General features: G+C 44.5%; 1 protein-coding gene across 6 annotated transcripts in view; it reads right to left on the reverse strand.

Annotated features, from left to right (window-relative positions):
- Positions 1 to 17,118, reverse strand: part of UIMC1 (ubiquitin interaction motif containing 1) — a 458,461-nt gene that overhangs the window by 293,047 nt on the left and 148,296 nt on the right. For all 6 annotated transcript variants that reach the window (XR_014966701.1, XR_014966702.1, XR_014966703.1 and 3 more), the window contains exon 2: positions 2,336 to 2,506. Coding sequence is in view for 3 of the 6 variants with exons in the window: in XM_085618307.1 (XP_085474433.1) it covers positions 2,336 to 2,500 (165 nt within the window). In the remaining 3 variants the exon portion in view is untranslated. The remainder of the gene's footprint in view (positions 1 to 2,335; positions 2,507 to 17,118) is intronic.

Raw genomic sequence — 17,118 nt, forward strand, 5'->3', positions numbered from 1 at the left:
GGGAGGGACCAAAGAAGCCAGCTGGAAAGGGGCGGGTGGGAGGGACCAAAGAAGCCAGCTGGAAAGGGGCGGGTGGGAGGGACCAAAGAAGCCAGCTGGAAAGGGGCGGGTGGGAGGGACCAAAGAAGCCAGCTGGAAAGGGGCGGGTGGGAGGGACCAAAGAAGCCAGCTGGAAAGGGGCGGGTGGGAGGGACCAAAGAAGCCAGCTGGAAAGGGGCGGGTGGGAGGGACCAAAGAAGCCAGCTGGAAAGGGGCGGGTGGGAGGGACCAAAGAAGCCAGCTGGAAAGGGGCGGGTGGGAGGGACCAAAGAAGCCAGCTGGAAAGGGGCGGGTGGGAGGGACCAAAGAGCAAGCTGAAAAGGGGCGGGTGGGAGGGACCAAAAAGCAAGCTGGAAAGGGGCGGGTGGGAGGGACCAAAAAGCAAGCTGGAAAGGGGCGGGTGGGAGGGACCAAAAAGCAAGCTGGAAAGGGGCGGGTGGGAGGGACCAAAAAGCAAGCTGGAAAGGGGTGGGTGGGAGGGACCAAAAAGAAAGCTGGAAAGGGGCGGGTGGGAGGGACCAAAAAGCAAGCTGGAAAGGGGCGGGTGGGAGGGACCAAAAAGCAAGCTGGAAAGGGGCGGGTGGGAGGGACCAAAAAGCAAGCTGGAAAGGGGCGGGTGGGAGGGACCAAAAAGCAAGCTGGAAAGGGGCGGGTGGGAGGGACCAAAAAGCAAGCTGGAAAGGGGCGGGTGGGAGGGACCAAAAAGCAAGCTGGAAAGGGGCGGGTGGGAGGGACCAAAAAGCAAGCTGGAAAGGGGCGGGTGGGAGGGACCAAAAAGCAAGCTGGAAAGGGGCGGGTGGGAGGGACCAAAAAGCAAGCTGGAAAGGGGCGGGTGGGAGGGACCAAAAAGCAAGCTGGAAAGGGGCGGGTGGGAGGGACCAAAAAGCAAGCTGGAAAGGGGCGGGTGGGAGGGACCAAAAAGCAAGCTGGAAAGGGGCGGGTGGGAGGGACCAAAAAGCAAGCTGGAAAGGGGCGGGTGGGAGGGGGAAGAGGACTGAAAACACAAGCCCTCACATATAGTGCTTGAACACCATTGAAGTAGCTCCTGAAACGGAAGCAGTGGAAGGACACAAGTACTTGGTCCATGCTCCAGGTGAGGGCCAAATACAAGAGAACATGACGTCTGCATGCCGTCACAAACGGGGGGAAAAAGCAAGAGTGATGCTAAAGCTAAAAAATGGTAAGCTATGGCTGGCTGTATAGGCGAAACCTAAAAATATTTGCGTTCCTAATAATATCCTTTCAGATTTAATGTGGTCCCTTTCTCATCAAGTGCAACAGTGAGAAGCTCATAAAGACATAGAATAGGGGCAGGAAAGCACAGTGATATCTGTAGAACCTAAAGCCTTTTTACGTTCTACTCGGCTCTCAAATAAACAATCCTCCCTGATGAAAAAGAAGAGCCAAGCGTAATATTTCTCACCTCTCCTTCTACTTCCCAGGGGACTTAGCAGAAACTACACCTGCTTCCAAACTCCTCATTCTACTCTCTTGGGCTGTGATTCACTTTACAGCCGGGGAGAAGGCTTCTCCCAGAGCCACCTGCATCTCTGCTAAAAAAAAATGCACACGGCTACAGCATCAGTACTAAAACACTTGTTTCCCAATACACCACACAAGGAGGAATAGGAAAAAAACATGACCTATTCATTGGAATGTCAAGCAGAGTATCAATCTCATGCCGTGGTGACATTTAGAAAATACCACAAAAGCTTTGTTAGTGTACACTTTAAATAAATATGTACATGTTTGCTTCCAACAAATTTCTATTGTGCTTTAATTCTAGGGTTCTCTAGGAAATAGAACAGTGGCAGTAAAGATGTTTCCTTGAAGGAGCTAGACATCATATCACCCCATCTCCAGGCCGAGGATAAAAACAAAGCGATGGAAGCAGGGAATAAATAGCCTACTCCAAAAGTGAACTTGATGATGCAAGGCTCAGTAGAGTGAAATGTAGGTTCCTCTAATGCGGTATTAGCCATTAAACAGTGGTCTCCTGGGAAGAGGTCTACCTTATATCACAGAAAGTGGTACAACGCAGAACTGAAGGCAAAATGTGTAATTTACCCACTCCCCACATTGCACCTCTTTTAGACAAACCAGGCTGCACTATCAAAGCAAGCGCATCCTGCTAAGAGTTCAAACATTGCCGGTTTTAGGGGGGCGGAAAACATTAGGATCTGCCCATGTGCTCGTGCTGTAGAGCACAAGAGGGTGGTATCCATGTAGAGCATAATAGAGTTGTATCACCACTTTACTTTTATGATGACAACGTTTGATGTCAAAGGTCACTCACTTCTCCATCGCTGTCGGATATAACAATAAAAGCATTTGCAAAATTTCGCTTTTTCTTGGACCTCCATACACTCCTGTGGTCTTGGCTGTCACTCTCATCATCTTCCTTGGCCTTCTCCTTGGAGCCAGTGGTCTGTGAGTCCAGCTTCCTCCTCTTCAACGGCATTCTTCACTGTAGAACAAAACACACAAGATATTTTAGCATGCTGTCATAAACAATCGATACCTGCCAAAGGTTCAAAGTTCAACTGAAGACGGGTAGGCAGTATTATAAAGGTGTCGACGGCTGTTTCTACTTCCTCTTGGGCAGGCTCATTTTATTAGGAATAGCCTCTAGGAACAGTCATTGCTGCTCACAGTCGCAAATACAGAGAGAGGACATTCATATAGATTGTGGGCAGCTTCTAAATCTGAACTGTATACTTATTAGGAGAATTTCAACCTTGTCCACTAAACAAAATATAAACAGTGATGTGTATTAGAACACTATGTTTTGCAGCCTAATTGATGCAAAATTGATCAGAATTGTAATCAAAATGTGTTCTGATATCGACCTATGTATATGATCAAATTCCTTAAATCTCGGCTTCTAGCAGGCACAGAATTATGGTAGGAACAAACTCTATAAAATGGCTAATTTGCACATTAGCACCTAAATGAATAAAAGCTCCCCAACACCTCCATAAAAGACTGTATTCCAGTTTCTTGGTAAGAATTAAGAAAATTAGTCTTCAAAGCGTGTACCTCAATTAGGTTACTTCAACTTAGACAAGACAAAAGAAAGTGTTATATTGATAAGTCACTACAGGAGCTTATCCGCCTGTTCCACTTAAAAGCATTGATGTTCAGAACTAGGCACACAACAACATGCCTACAATCGCCTGTAAAGGGAGAGCGAGAGGGGTGAATAGAGCAAATACATGTAGTAGGACAGAACCGTTTAAAAAAAAAAAGAAAAACACACACTAATTGTCAAAGTCAAAAAGGTCTAGACTAGAGTCAGCTTCCAGCCTTTTGGCTTTGCAGTGGATGGTTCGTTATAGTTTCTGCAAAACATTATTGCTGAGTGAGCTGCTAGGCCCTGGCCAATACAAATATGTAGATATATATAATCCTAGCACTGAAGGGGACAACTTTGTTTGTGGATGTGCTCCTTGTGAAAGACCACAAAGAAGAGCCCCAATGTCGAAATTGGGTCGATCCACTGCCCTATGCTGTATGCTGTAGTGAGCAGAAGAAATAAGAGCATTACACAACAGACCATGATGAATGGGGATAGCGGAATTCTCTTTCACGTTTATAACTTACAAATAATTTTAGAAAAATCAAAAGGTCTTTGCTAATGTCAGACCTAAAAAGGTACCACTCTGGAGGTCCTCATACACATCAGACTAGAATACTCTACTGGTGAGCAACCTACTTAGCCAAAATCACACAGAGAACTTCCCAGGAACTCAGGTTGGGAAACTGTTGGTCAAGAAACTTACTATATACCAGAAAGTAATGAAAGCAGGAGCTGGCCAGTGCACTGGAACCCTGCCAAGGTTTTGCACCTCCACAGCCATTGTTCTGCATTACGTTCAGATTTGCATTTTGATTATGTAGAGCACATGAGCAGGGTGCAGCTAAACAGTCAAACATTCAATGGTCCAGACTACTTCAAATATGACTTTAATGCTACATGTGGATGTTCGAGCCCAAATTTTGCAATTGATCCAAAGTTAATGAAACCCACAAAATAATCATAGCAAGCAAGAACATATATACTACTTTACGTTACTATCTGCAAACAATTAGAAACTTTCTATTCCTATTATAGTGCATCATCAATGTAGAGTAGACATTCAGGGTTGCCTTTATAAATACAAATCCTTAAATGGCATATATTTCCTGATTCAACTTTGTAGAAACATTTGCCTCACCGCTCCTGCCATAATGTATTGTATTCCAAAGAAAAGGCTATGCTTTATTCCATACATGTATCCAAGTTTGTGAGACTAACATATTATGTTCCCAATTGGAATGACATAAAACATTTAAAACCAAGTTAAATCACTCCTTGTGTTCCTTGATCCACTTCCGAAGGAATAATAGGGCAACACACTGCAGGAGATGCAACATACATTCAACAAAACAAACTAAGAGACATCTGGGATGTAACTGAATATATCATAGTTTTAGGTTAAGACGTTGTAAAAGTGCAAAGAACAATTTATTAAACCGGTGAAGTGGAGTTCCTAAGTCAAGCATGCACATAAGCGTAACAATAAGTAAAAAGAACATACGTTTCACAGAGGTGACAACAAAGCCACTTTTGTTATTTGACATGTGAATGTAATTGGTGGCTAAACCAATCTGTAACAAATCCCTTTTGACCCTCTTCTCTTTTTGCAGTCTCAATACAATCATCCAGCTGTCTGTCAGAGGCAGCACTGTACACCATACTCCACACAGCCAATCCTTGCTCGAGACTGGATGCGTTACGTGGCAATCTCAGTTGCCTTGATTAGTCCCATTTGCTGCTTTGCACCCTTTACGTGTTTTGAGATACTTAATTCTTTCTGCTCAAACAGAACATTGCAAACAAAGCCACGTTTACAAATCAGTTTGCTGCTTTTCAGAGTCACCAGGCGGTCACTAGAAAGGATGCAGCAGAAATATTCCAGATAGATCATTAATCTTGACAGACTACTACAAACAAGCATTAGCAGTGCCAGTCAGTCTAATTTGTATGTGAAGGTGAGACCAAATGGCATTGGCAATGCATGTTTAATAGAGACGTCATCTAGCATTCTGAAATCTCAGGCATCGCAGAAAAACATTATGGCCCTTAAAGCTGTGCTATACGGCATGTGAAGCAGCTTCATGGAGGATTGAAGACAGAACAGGCCGAAGGAGTACCTACAGGCAGGAGGAGCATTACGTGCCAGTCTGCATGCCTACAGATTGTCATTCAACAATGCTGCTGCATTCAGGTACTTATTCAACCGGTTCCCACCAATATTTTGCCTCTAGAAAGTTGCTTTATCCTTCGGCCATGCAGGTAGACTTGGTTAGTTCACCGTTTTCTTTTATGGAAAGCAAGTTAACCAAGTAGAGTTATCTGCTCATAGGAGCAGATTCAGCACACCTGGCAAGACTACTTTCAATAAGAAAGCGCGTCTCATATTTGGTAGTTTTATCAATGATATAGTCCACAGAGAGTAGAAAAGTTCCTGACACTGATTGGTATAGATTGCGTAGTAGACTGTGATACAAAATTCATAAAGGATTTTGAAAAGCTCTTAGGTGGGACATGTTGCATCCAAGATGTCAGATGTCTTGTGAATAGTGAAATTGTTTGCATTCTTAATGGCTGCTTTATCGGATATCTACTGTTGCTCGAGACCTTTCCACATTCTGGTTTACCTCTTTCCTCCAATGTCTTTTGAGAGGTCTAGTTTTGGATTTCCGTGATTTTGCATCAGTTAAAACAATCCGCTTCCTTCAGTGCGATCATGGTCTTCAGGTTTTGAGTGGAACGACTGTCAAAAGCGGTAGACAGAAATAGGTGGACTTGGTTAATGGTCATCAACGGGTTCAGTCGCTGAGTAACAGAGTGTTCTGAAAGAAAGGACTCTAAATCACCATTGTCCATGGCCAGGTAAGTTAAAATGTTTTGCAGGCAGCTGCTGAGGAGACACAATAAACATGACTAAGTGGAAACTAATGTTGCATTCATTACAGGTAATGGGGTAGTTCTCTGAGATAAACTCCTTTGGTGTGAGGTTTGTACTAAGAAAATGATTGAAAACCAGCCAAGCCATCAACCATTCTCCAGCAATGAACAAAGTACAGAAAACTTTCCTGCATCTACCAAGACAAGCCACGTTCTGCGGCACAAGCTTTGCTGCGAAGTGAAAGAAAGGCAGATCAATGGTGGCTCTCCTCTCCCACCTCAAGTAGGCTTGGAAGCAATGAAGCCCCACCGGGTAGTGGTGGAGGGAAGGTGTGAATGGACTCTGGTTCATGTTTTTTCCAAAATGTATAAAATGTTTGTGCTAACTTACCAAGAACTGTTTTATAAAGCTATGATTACCTTATACACCAGCTCACTATGAGCTAGCGATCACTGGACTATCCATTAGATCTTTGTCTGTTGGAGCCTATAACACACATACGAGCTTAAGAGTGGACACTGTTCAGTCTCCATGAGAAGTGGTATGGTGCAAAGGGGTGAAAGAAGCTCGAGTGAGAGACTGAATAATTTGGAGGCATGAGTAACGGTGCGTTGTCAAATGTGAAACTACACTTGCTAATCACAGTCATCAGACTGCAGTGCTTAATTTGAGCCTGTGGTTTCCCGTGCTCAGCACTGGCCCTTAATTGTCAAGGCCTCTCAGCTTCGTTTAGCGATTGGGGATTCCCTTAACTCAACGTCATGACGTCACATTCAGGCGCCATTGAACCGCACGTACTTTTCAATTAGCGTCTGTATGGAACACTTATAAGCCTTCTCCCCTCACACCCGTCGATTATCCCGGCGCGTAACGGAGATGGGGTAGGTTTCCACTCTACAGACGACTGAACACATGTGAGTATTCCCCGACCTTGGGGACACGATCGACGGCGGAACGACTGAGACGAGGTAGATTTACACTCTGTTTTATTCCCCTCAGTTTCTCTGTCGCCTAATCCGAACCGCTGACGGAGCCCTTCCCTTTCATCTCGTAGGGTAGGCCTGGTTTGTCCTTAGTTATTTTTCAACATCGAACGACACCCGAACGTCCACCGGGTGTTGCGTTTAAATCTTAGAGTCGCTTGAGAAGAGACCTTCATTCTGGTTTTTGTTATGGCACATGGTCATATTTTTAGTTTAACGAATCCACACATGCACTGTAGGTAACGGCCAGTTCCAGTCTGGTTTTTGTTATGGCACATGGTCATATTTGATTAGCTTAACAAATCCACACATGCACTGTAGGTAACGGCCAGTTTCACTTTAACTTGTAGAAATTGTTTCGGTGAATATTTTCACTAATATCTGCATGTGTACATTAGAAGCATGTGGATTGTGAACACTCATCATGCCACTGTGCAATGAACTCACGACATCTCTTGGCACATTGATATGACAGATGTTGTATTTTCCTTTTCTGTTTATGTGTGTGTTTGTCTTTGTCTTTATTTTGATAGGTTGGGTGTAGGTTTTCCAATAAGAAGGAGCACCTACCAGCGCCACGACGCATTTCCCTTACTATTAAGGTACCATTGGTTCACAGAACCTTACTTTCACTGGAACCTTCTCTTTTTCATATACTTTTTAGATTCACCTGTATGATTCGGTCCTGACGAAGCGCAATCGGATCCCTTATGGACCTAGTCTGAAGCGCGAAACATGTTGACATTTTTTTCTAGAATTATCACTCCCCATTCACTGACCTATCCAGAGAGCTGCAGTAAATTTTATATCTGCCCTCATTATATTGTACTTTTGAGGACCTCCAGGATCTTTTTTAATCTATGCTAGATAGAGCCGTGAATAAAGGTCTTGGTCTCTACCTAGTATTTTTAACGCACCACTCACATCCCTCATAGACATACCCACACACCCCCATGAACAACTGCGGCGTCTCCTAAAAAAGAACTCCGACACAGAGCCCTCTTGCGGGGCCCGTGGGGGACTGCAGCGCCACCCCCACGAGGAGCAACGCCCTATGATGAAGCAGGACACCTGAAAGGGTGTGTGAGGGCACTATAATTCAAAGGAGAAATTCCCCACACTCATTCTGACCCAACCAAGCTCAGAGCACACACAGCAGATCTTTCTATCTTTTTTTAGGAACAGCTACCCTCTCAATATAAATGCGTGATTTTGAGGGAGCGTGGGTACTGGACCTATTTTCTAATTATGCTCCCGGTCCCCCCCTCTTTTTGTTGATGACTTAATGAACGGCAGTTAGCCGTGGGACCCCTCCTTTCTCTCTATTCCTCTATTTTTTCTGATCTCTTGAGAGCACTCTCTCATTACAAACGGACATCTACTATGGACAACGCAGGTCTGAGTTTCGATGACGAAACTATAGCAGAGATCCTTCGGGCACCGTCACTCTTAGGAGAAGATGGAAGTGCAGCAACAGGCAGCAAAGCAGACGATTGGAAGTCCCTACTATCACTGAGGAAACTACAGATTAAGACGGCTCTCCACGGGTTGATGATGACCGAATACCTGAGAGCCAATGTCGCACCCAACGGTCTCCTGGTCACCATACCTCCAAGGATCTTCCTGGAAGACTTGACATTTCGCAGAGAATGGTCACAAATTGCATGGAAGTGCACACGAGATTGGCTCGTTTTAATAATTAACACAGCTAAGCGCCTCTCGGACGAACTCCTTATTCAGATTTCCATGGCTGAAAACGGTTTGAAAACAGGGATCTCCATTACCTCATTTAAGTCAAGACTAGCTGAAATTAATGAAGAAATGAGTGAACACAAAGACTTTGACCAAACAAAAGATCACAAAGTTTCAGAAAGACCTGAAACGATTCAATAAGGAGAAGGTGTATCCCTACACAAAAGAAGACTACGTAATCCCTAATTACGAAACAACTTCCGATGAAGGGAGTAGCAATAGATCTAGCAGGACAGGATCTGTGGGGAGTGATTCCAGTTATGAAGGGCAACAGTATTCACCTTATGCTAGAGGAATACAACATCCGACACGCCCTCCATTATTCCATAATCCCCCACCCCCATTCTCGCACCCATCCTTCCAACCACCAACCTACCCAGGACAATGGATGGGACCACCTCCGATGTGGCATGTACCTCCAACACATCATCTCCAACCGCCTCACTTCCAACAATACCCGAACCCCCCTTTTCAGAACAGAGGAAGGGGCAAAGGGAGAGGCAGAAGAAGAGGAGGCTTCAAGAAGGTACAGTGGCAAGATCAGGAACCAATGACACTACGGAGCCAGGCAAGAGGACAGAGACCCTAGTGGTAAATTTGTCATCCAGACAACTGACAGAAAAAGAAACCACCCTCCTGGAGAAAGGATTGGGATTTGTCCCCACACCAAAAGAAGATCCTTTTCGGTTACACCAGGAACTTCAACAGTTCTTCAGGAAAATCAGATTGAAGGCCTTCTTTCAAGGGAAACCTGACAACCCCCCTACTGAGACAGGTCTGAAAAAACCTTCAAAATTCACTCCAACAGCAGCAATGACTCCACATGAGATCCTGACGTTTGAGCAAGCTGTCCTAAAAGATGTAGGAGCTCTGAACCAGAAACGGCCTTATGACAACCTATCAAAAGAAGAGAGATCTGTTCTTCGAACCATTACTGAAGATCGCAATATAATAATCAAGCCAGCTGACAAGGGCGGGGCCATTGTCATCCAAGACCAAGAGACATATGATAGAGAATGTGACCGACAGTTGGCGAACACCACATATTATGAATTGATTACGGTGGACCCAACAAAACGTCTTCAGACTCAGATCAAGACCATGACCAACGAAGCATTAGCGGAAGGCTGGATCTCACCACAAGAAGGAGATTTCCTTACGACAGAAGAACCCCGCACTCCATACTTCTACACACTACCAAAGATCCATAAGGGGCTTACCCCCCCACCAGGCCGTCCAATCGTCTCCGGAATTAACTCTGTACTAGAACCTTTGAGTAAGTTCTGCGACTTCTATCTACGTCCCTTGGTCAGCAAAACTCCGACCTATCTGAGAGACACTACCGAAGTCCTAAATCTGATAGAACTCTTCCCTGATGCAGATAAGATTGATTTCCTGGTGACTATGGACGTTGAAGCCCTTTACACGAACATACCACAGGACGCCACTTTAGAAGTTTTGGAGAATACGCTCCGGAACATTGAACCATGGCCCTTCGAAACACCGATCACATTCATCTGCGACTGTGCTTCCCTTGCTCTTAAAGAAAATTTCTTTGCTTTCAAATCACAGCTATACCACCAAATACAAGGCACGAGCATGGGAAGCACATTCGCGCCGAGCCTGGCATGCCTATACATGGCCCATTTCGAAGACAGACACATTCTAGGAGCTACCAACCCCTACATCCAACACATTCTCCTTTGGCGTCGCTACATTGACGATGTGGTTCTGTTTTGGCAAGGAAATGAAGAACAATGTATCTCATTTTGTAATTGGGTTAACACTCTAAACCCATATTTGAAATTTACAAGCACAAGATCTCAACACAGTATCCCCTTTTTGGACCTTCTCATTTCACAGGAGAACGGCTGTCTGCATACTACGAACTACAAAAAACCTACAGACAGGAACAATCTTCTGATCTTTGATAGTCACCATCCCCGCGCTCTGAGGAACAACCTCCCGGTTGGCCAGTTCTTACGTCTTAGAAGGAATTGTGATACTACTAAGGAATTCGAGATACAATCAGCTCTACTTAAGCACAATCTGGAGGCACGACGCTACCCCAAGAACATCATCCATCAAGCTCATAAAAGAGCAAGAAACTGCCCCAGAACAGCCCTTTTGGAAATAAAAGAAAAACCGAATTTGGAGACGATCACATGTGTCACCACGTTCACTCCAAGCTCCAACAGTGTACAGAAGGCAATCAAAAAACACTGGACGATACTGAACTCAGGAGCCTTCGAACCTGGTCCCCCACCGTTGTTTGCATTCAAACGTACGCAGAACTTAAAAGACCACCTGGTACATACGAGACCGAAACCACAACCCACATACCAATCTACATTATGGTCATTGCCACCTGTAGTAGGACATTATCCTTGTGGCTCATGCTCAACCTGTGCAGAAACAGCAATCTCAAAAGAAATAGATCTGGGACTCATGACACCTTGGCGCCAAACTAGACACACGAATTGCAACACGACTAATTGTGTCTACACCATAGTTTGCCCATGTAACAAGAGGTATGTGGGGATGACCACGCGAGCAGTCAAGATACGTATAGGGGAACATAAAAGCACCATAAGACGCAAAAAGACCAATACCAAACTACTTACACACTTTTCTGAACTAGGACATCCAGCAGAAAGTCTGCGATGGACCATCATAGTTTCCAATTCTTATTGGAACAAACGCACTCTGTTCATACAAGAACAACAATGGGTCCATAAACTGAGATGCGACACCACAGGTTTAAATGATGAAATCCCGTGGGTCGAGCTTACTTGTTCCCCCCCAGAGAAACTCCTATTTAATTCTGTGATGAAAATCCTTTCAGCTTGATGAACTCTACATCAGATCGTACTCCCCTTGATTTAATGTGTGCTACACTGTCCGGAAACATGGTCTTATGCATGAAGGCACCCGAATTCTGTAATTAACTCCGTGTAACGAGTTATATCTTGACTCACCACTACACTATGATAATATTAATGTAATTACCTACTATAACATCAGGCATGTGATTGTTACCTTTAACATGCAGCACCATGGTTCTATCTACTAGTTTTCACCTCTTGTTCAATGTTGCTTACTAACGGCCCCAGCATCCTGTACCTTCTCCCGAAGGTACATGTGCGCACAATATTAAAACATTAAAGTTTTATTGTCAGACTAAAAATACCCTTGTCTAGGTCACCCGTTTCAGATGGTTTTTCCATCCGAAAAACCAGTCCGACATTTTGACGCTCCTATTATCAACGCGATCGTCATGACAACGTCCCAACCAACTCTGCCGATCTATCACTACGTAGCCTGACGCTCCCGTATTGGACTCCATCGTCATGGCAACCACACAGAGAGCGTCAATACGTCACCTCTCAGCTTCGTTTAGCGATTGGGGATTCCCTTAACTCAACGTCATGACGTCACATTCAGGCGCCATTGAACCGCACGTACTTTTCAATTAGCGTCTGTATGGAACACTTATAAGCCTTCTCCCCTCACACCCGTCTATTATCCCGGCGCGTAACGGAGGAGGGGTAGGTTTCCACTCTACAGACGACTGAACACATGTGAGTATTCCCCGACCTTGGGGACACGATCGACGGCGGAACGACTGAGACGAGGTAGATTTACACTCTGTTTTATTCCCCTCAGTTTCTCTGTCGCCTAATCCGAACCGCTGACGGAGCCCTTCCCTTTCATCTCGTAGGGTAGGCCTGGTTTGTCCTTAGTTATTTTTCAACATCGAACGACACCCGAACGTCCACCGGGTGTTGCGTTTAAATCTTAGAGTCGCTTGAGAAGAGACCTTCATTCTGGTTTTTGTTATGGCACATGGTCATATTTTTAGTTTAACGAATCCACACATGCACTGTAGGTAACGGCCAGTTCCAGTCTGGTTTTTGTTATGGCACATGGTCATATTTGATTAGCTTAACAAATCCACACATGCACTGTAGGTAACGGCCAGTTTCACTTTAACTTGTAGAAATTGTTTCGGTGAATATTTTCACTAATATCTGCATGTGTACATTAGAAGCATGTGGATTGTGAACACTCATCATGCCACTGTGCAATGAACTCACGACATCTCTTGGCACATTGATATGACAGATGTTGTATTTTCCTTTTCTGTTTATGTGTGTGTTTGTCTTTGTCTTTATTTTGATAGGTTGGGTGTAGGTTTTCCAATAAGAAGGAGCACCTACCAGCGCCACGACGCATTTCCCTTACTATTAAGGTACCATTGGTTCACAGAACCTTACTTTCACTGGAACCTTCTCTTTTTCATATACTTTTTAGATTCACCTGTATGATTCGGTCCTGACGAAGCGCAATCGGATCCCTTATGGACCTAGTCTGAAGCGCGAAACATGTTGACATTTTTTTCTAGAATTATCACTCCCCATTCACTGACCTATCCAGAGAGCTGCAGTAAATTTTATATCTGCCCTCATTATATTGTACTTTTGAGGACCTCCAGGATCTTTTTTAATCTATGCTAGATAGAGCCGTGAATAAAGGTCTTGGTCTCTACCTAGTATTTTCAACGCACCACTCACATCCCTCATAGACATACCCACACACCCCCATGCACAACTGCGGCGTCTCCTAAAAAAGAACTCCGACAAAGAGCCCTCTTGCGGGGCCCGTGGGGGACTCCAGTGCCACCCCCACGAGGAGCAACGCCCTATGATGAAGCAGGACACCTGAAAGGGTGTGTGAGGGCACTATAATTCAAAGGAGAAATTCCCCACACTCATTCTGACCCAACCAAGCTCAGAGCACACACAGCAGATCTTTCTATCTTTTTTTAGGAACAGCTACCCTCTCAATATAAATCCTTAATTGTCAATACCAGCACTTATGACACAATATCCAAATTACAAATCCCAATCAGCCATTCTGTAACGAGCGAGCAGATTTCTTCCTAGAGAAAGTAGAAAAAATTAATAAAAACTTCTACGGATGACAAAACATGCACAGAGACAACACTTGGAACAGAGGGAGATCATGGCCTTAATTTAACCAAGCCTCTGAAGGAATTTAGCCCTCCATCAACAGAGTACATTATGAAGCTATTAAACAGTGCCACCTCGGAATCGCCAGAGGATCCATGTCCACCTAATATAATAAAACTAGCAGCAGAAATTACTGCATCTAAATTAACGCCTATTTTCCAAAATATGTTTGAGACAGGAACGTTTCCCAAGATCTGGAAAAAAGCAGTTGTGATCCCTCTTCTAAAGAAAGCTTCACTTGATCACAAAGATCCGTGCAATTACACCCCAATTTCACGTCTCCCACTACCTGCGAAAATAGCGGAAAACATTTTGAATGAACAATTGGTCTCCTTTGTTGAGATAAATAAACTCTTGGACAGGACACAGTTTGGCTTCCGGACAGGCCACAGCACAGAGACAGCATTGCTCAAGGTAACCGAAGAGATCAGGCAGGTATTATATCAGGAAAAAGGGGCTGCCCCGATCCTGCTTGATCTCTCGGCGGCTTTTGACACTGTCAATCACCAACTACTAAACCGCCTAAAGACATGTGGAATCACAGGTCAGGCGTGGAGCCTGTTGAAATACTACTTGGCACATTGAGAACAAGTAGTGAAATTAGAAAACTTCACTTCTCATCACTGAACCCTACTCTTTTTAACATTTATGTCTCTCCATTAGCAGCACGGATAAGAAAGTTTGGTTTCTCACTCACGTAATAGACTGACAACACTCAAATTGTCATCTCCATAGAGAAAAATGATAGTAGTACTGGAAGCAGATTTCAGAACTGTATGATAGCTGTTCACAGTTTGATGGAAAAAAACTGCCTTAAACTGAACTCGGAAAAAATGAGGTACTACTTTTGGCCCTGAATTACATTTTTGGGGCCCTGATGTATGGCCAACCACTATAGGTCCAGTCCCCCCAGTAGAAAAAGCACAAAACCTAGGAGGGATTATCGATTCAAAACTCAATTTTACAAAACAAGTAAATGCAGTCACTTCCTCCACTTTCAACACCCTCAGACTAATAAAAAACGGTCTACCTTTTATACCGGCTAACTTGCAAAAGACCCTACTTACAGCAATAGTTCTCTCTAAAATAGATTATTGCAAAAGTCTCCTTCTGACAACTCCAAAATATAATTTAAACACACTCCAGGTCTTACAAAACACCGAAGCTGTAAAGACCTGGTTGTTTAAATTGTGGTCATTCTGCCGGCCGTCTTGATCACACTCCCAACTGAATCAAACAGCGCTTAGACGCCCCAGGGCATTAATGCGCTATATAAATAAAATTAACATAACAGTCTGCCACATGGTGATGCTGTTTGTCCAATTTAGAGACGAGCACAACAACAGTGGTCTAGTCATTCAATATATTTTAAAATGAACTAACACCTACCACCACAAGCTATTCTTATAGCTTTTGGGGCTCGAATAGTCAGGTTGTAAGAGTGTGATGTTAGTAACTGTATTGTTGCGGTCACTTGAAGCACTGACAGCTGCAATGGGCGTAGCAATCAGAAAGGGCCTCCTGATGAGGGCCTGGCACTTTTTTTTTTTTAACAAATTAAGTATTGCATCAGAGATGTAAAACAGGCACATATCTCCAAGCCAAACAAGCATTGTCATAGCCAATAGGTCTCACCTTTGGGACCTTATAAGTGTTTAGCCATGCCACAGTTGCATAACTAAATACTTGTAAGGTCCCAAAAGCGAGACCTATTGGCTATGCCAAGCGGCCGCGAAAGTGATCGCGATCAAACATCAAAGCGGCTGCAAAAGTGAAAGTAATCGCGATCAAGCACGGCACGCGTGCCCGTCCACATGCACTGTAGCTCTAGGCTGGCCATGGTAGCACTTTTTGGAGACCTCACAAAAAGTCTCGCCAGACCAGCGCATGCGCTGGGTCAGGTGAGACATAAAAATATTTAAGAAAAATAATTAATCTCAGCAAATGTACATTTTCCTAGTTTTCAGTGACTGGCATAACAAGCATTGGCATAGCCAATAGGTCTCGGTTTTGGGACCTTATAAGTATTTAGTTATGCAGCACAATATCCTATAACTGTTGCATGGCTAAACACTTATAAGGTCCCAAAGGCGAGACCTATTGGCTATGCCAATGCTTGTTTACTTTGAGTGTGTACTTACACAGACCTCGTTCCAGAGTGCCAAGCAGAGCTTCGCTTGGATGACAGCAGTATGTGCCTTCTCAAGCTTGAGACCAGAGCGGCCTTTTGGAAGAGGAGAAAGTGTGTAGGGGAAGGACTCAAATACAGATTGGGAAGCAGCAACGAAGGAGACCTTAGAGGTATACAAAAAGTATATTTAAAGCCAGTAGGTCCAGTAGGTGACCTACTGGCAGTGCCAATGGCTTTTAGCAAGACTGCCAAACATCTGCGCTGTGGTAACATGATGTCGTGCAGCATGGTAAAAGATTTTTTGTATTCTTTTATTTATTTTTTATGGAGGTTTTTTTTTAATTTCTTTTTAGTTACTGATTCTAGTTGGTTCGGTAAAAAAAACGAAATAAAATGTGCATTTTTTAATGTGTGCTGGAGGAGTGAGCGGAGACAGCCTGGCGGAAGTTGTGATAAATGTTAGAATGGCGAAGGAACACAGGGATGTTGGGGGGCATGGAAGGAACACTCAGGCAACACGGGAGGGTTGGGACGGCAGGAGCCAAGGCAACGCAGGATTTGGGAAGCAAGAGGGAGCGCGCTGGGAATCCATGGCGAGATACACACAGGTGAGTGAGTGCAAAAGGAAGGGGAGCAGCAGTCGTGCAACAGAGTGACACAGAGGGGGGGTGGAGACATTCAGGCTGGCAAATGGTGAGCACTTTCGCGGCCGCTTTGATGTTCTCAGTGGCCGCGCGGCTCACTGAGAACAGCAAAGCGGCCGCAAAATAATCACGCAGGCTGCCAAAAGGTGCGCGCGCCCGGCGCACATGCACTGTATTTGGAGGCTTGAAAGCACTAGTTTGCACTTCCAAATCCCCCGTTTACAGAAGCTCTCGCGAGAGCATCGCTAAAGCGCTGGCTCAGGCGAGAGCTAAAAAGGAGGCGACACAAAAGCAGGTAAGGGGGTCGGGCAACGGAGTAAGCAATTCTGCATACAAAACAATGGACCTTTAAAATATTAAAGCTAATGTACTTGAGCCTAGCTGCAGTCCTGAACAAAATGAAATTTGCACTGCTAGCTGACCATCAGTGTTCACTTCTAATTTTCATGGGAGAAAATGGAGTACCAGCAGCTGTACTTTGAAGGGCGTCCACAATGGGTAAAGTAAAAGATGCAAAGTGGGCCCCAGGGCTTCCAAGTCATTTCTCCCTATGGATACACACTTTTGAGCAGTTCCGGCCCC

The sequence above is a fragment of the Triturus cristatus genome, chromosome 7, assembly GCF_964204655.1.
Source record: "Triturus cristatus chromosome 7, aTriCri1.1, whole genome shotgun sequence".
Taxonomy (NCBI): Eukaryota; Metazoa; Chordata; class Amphibia; order Caudata; family Salamandridae; genus Triturus; species Triturus cristatus.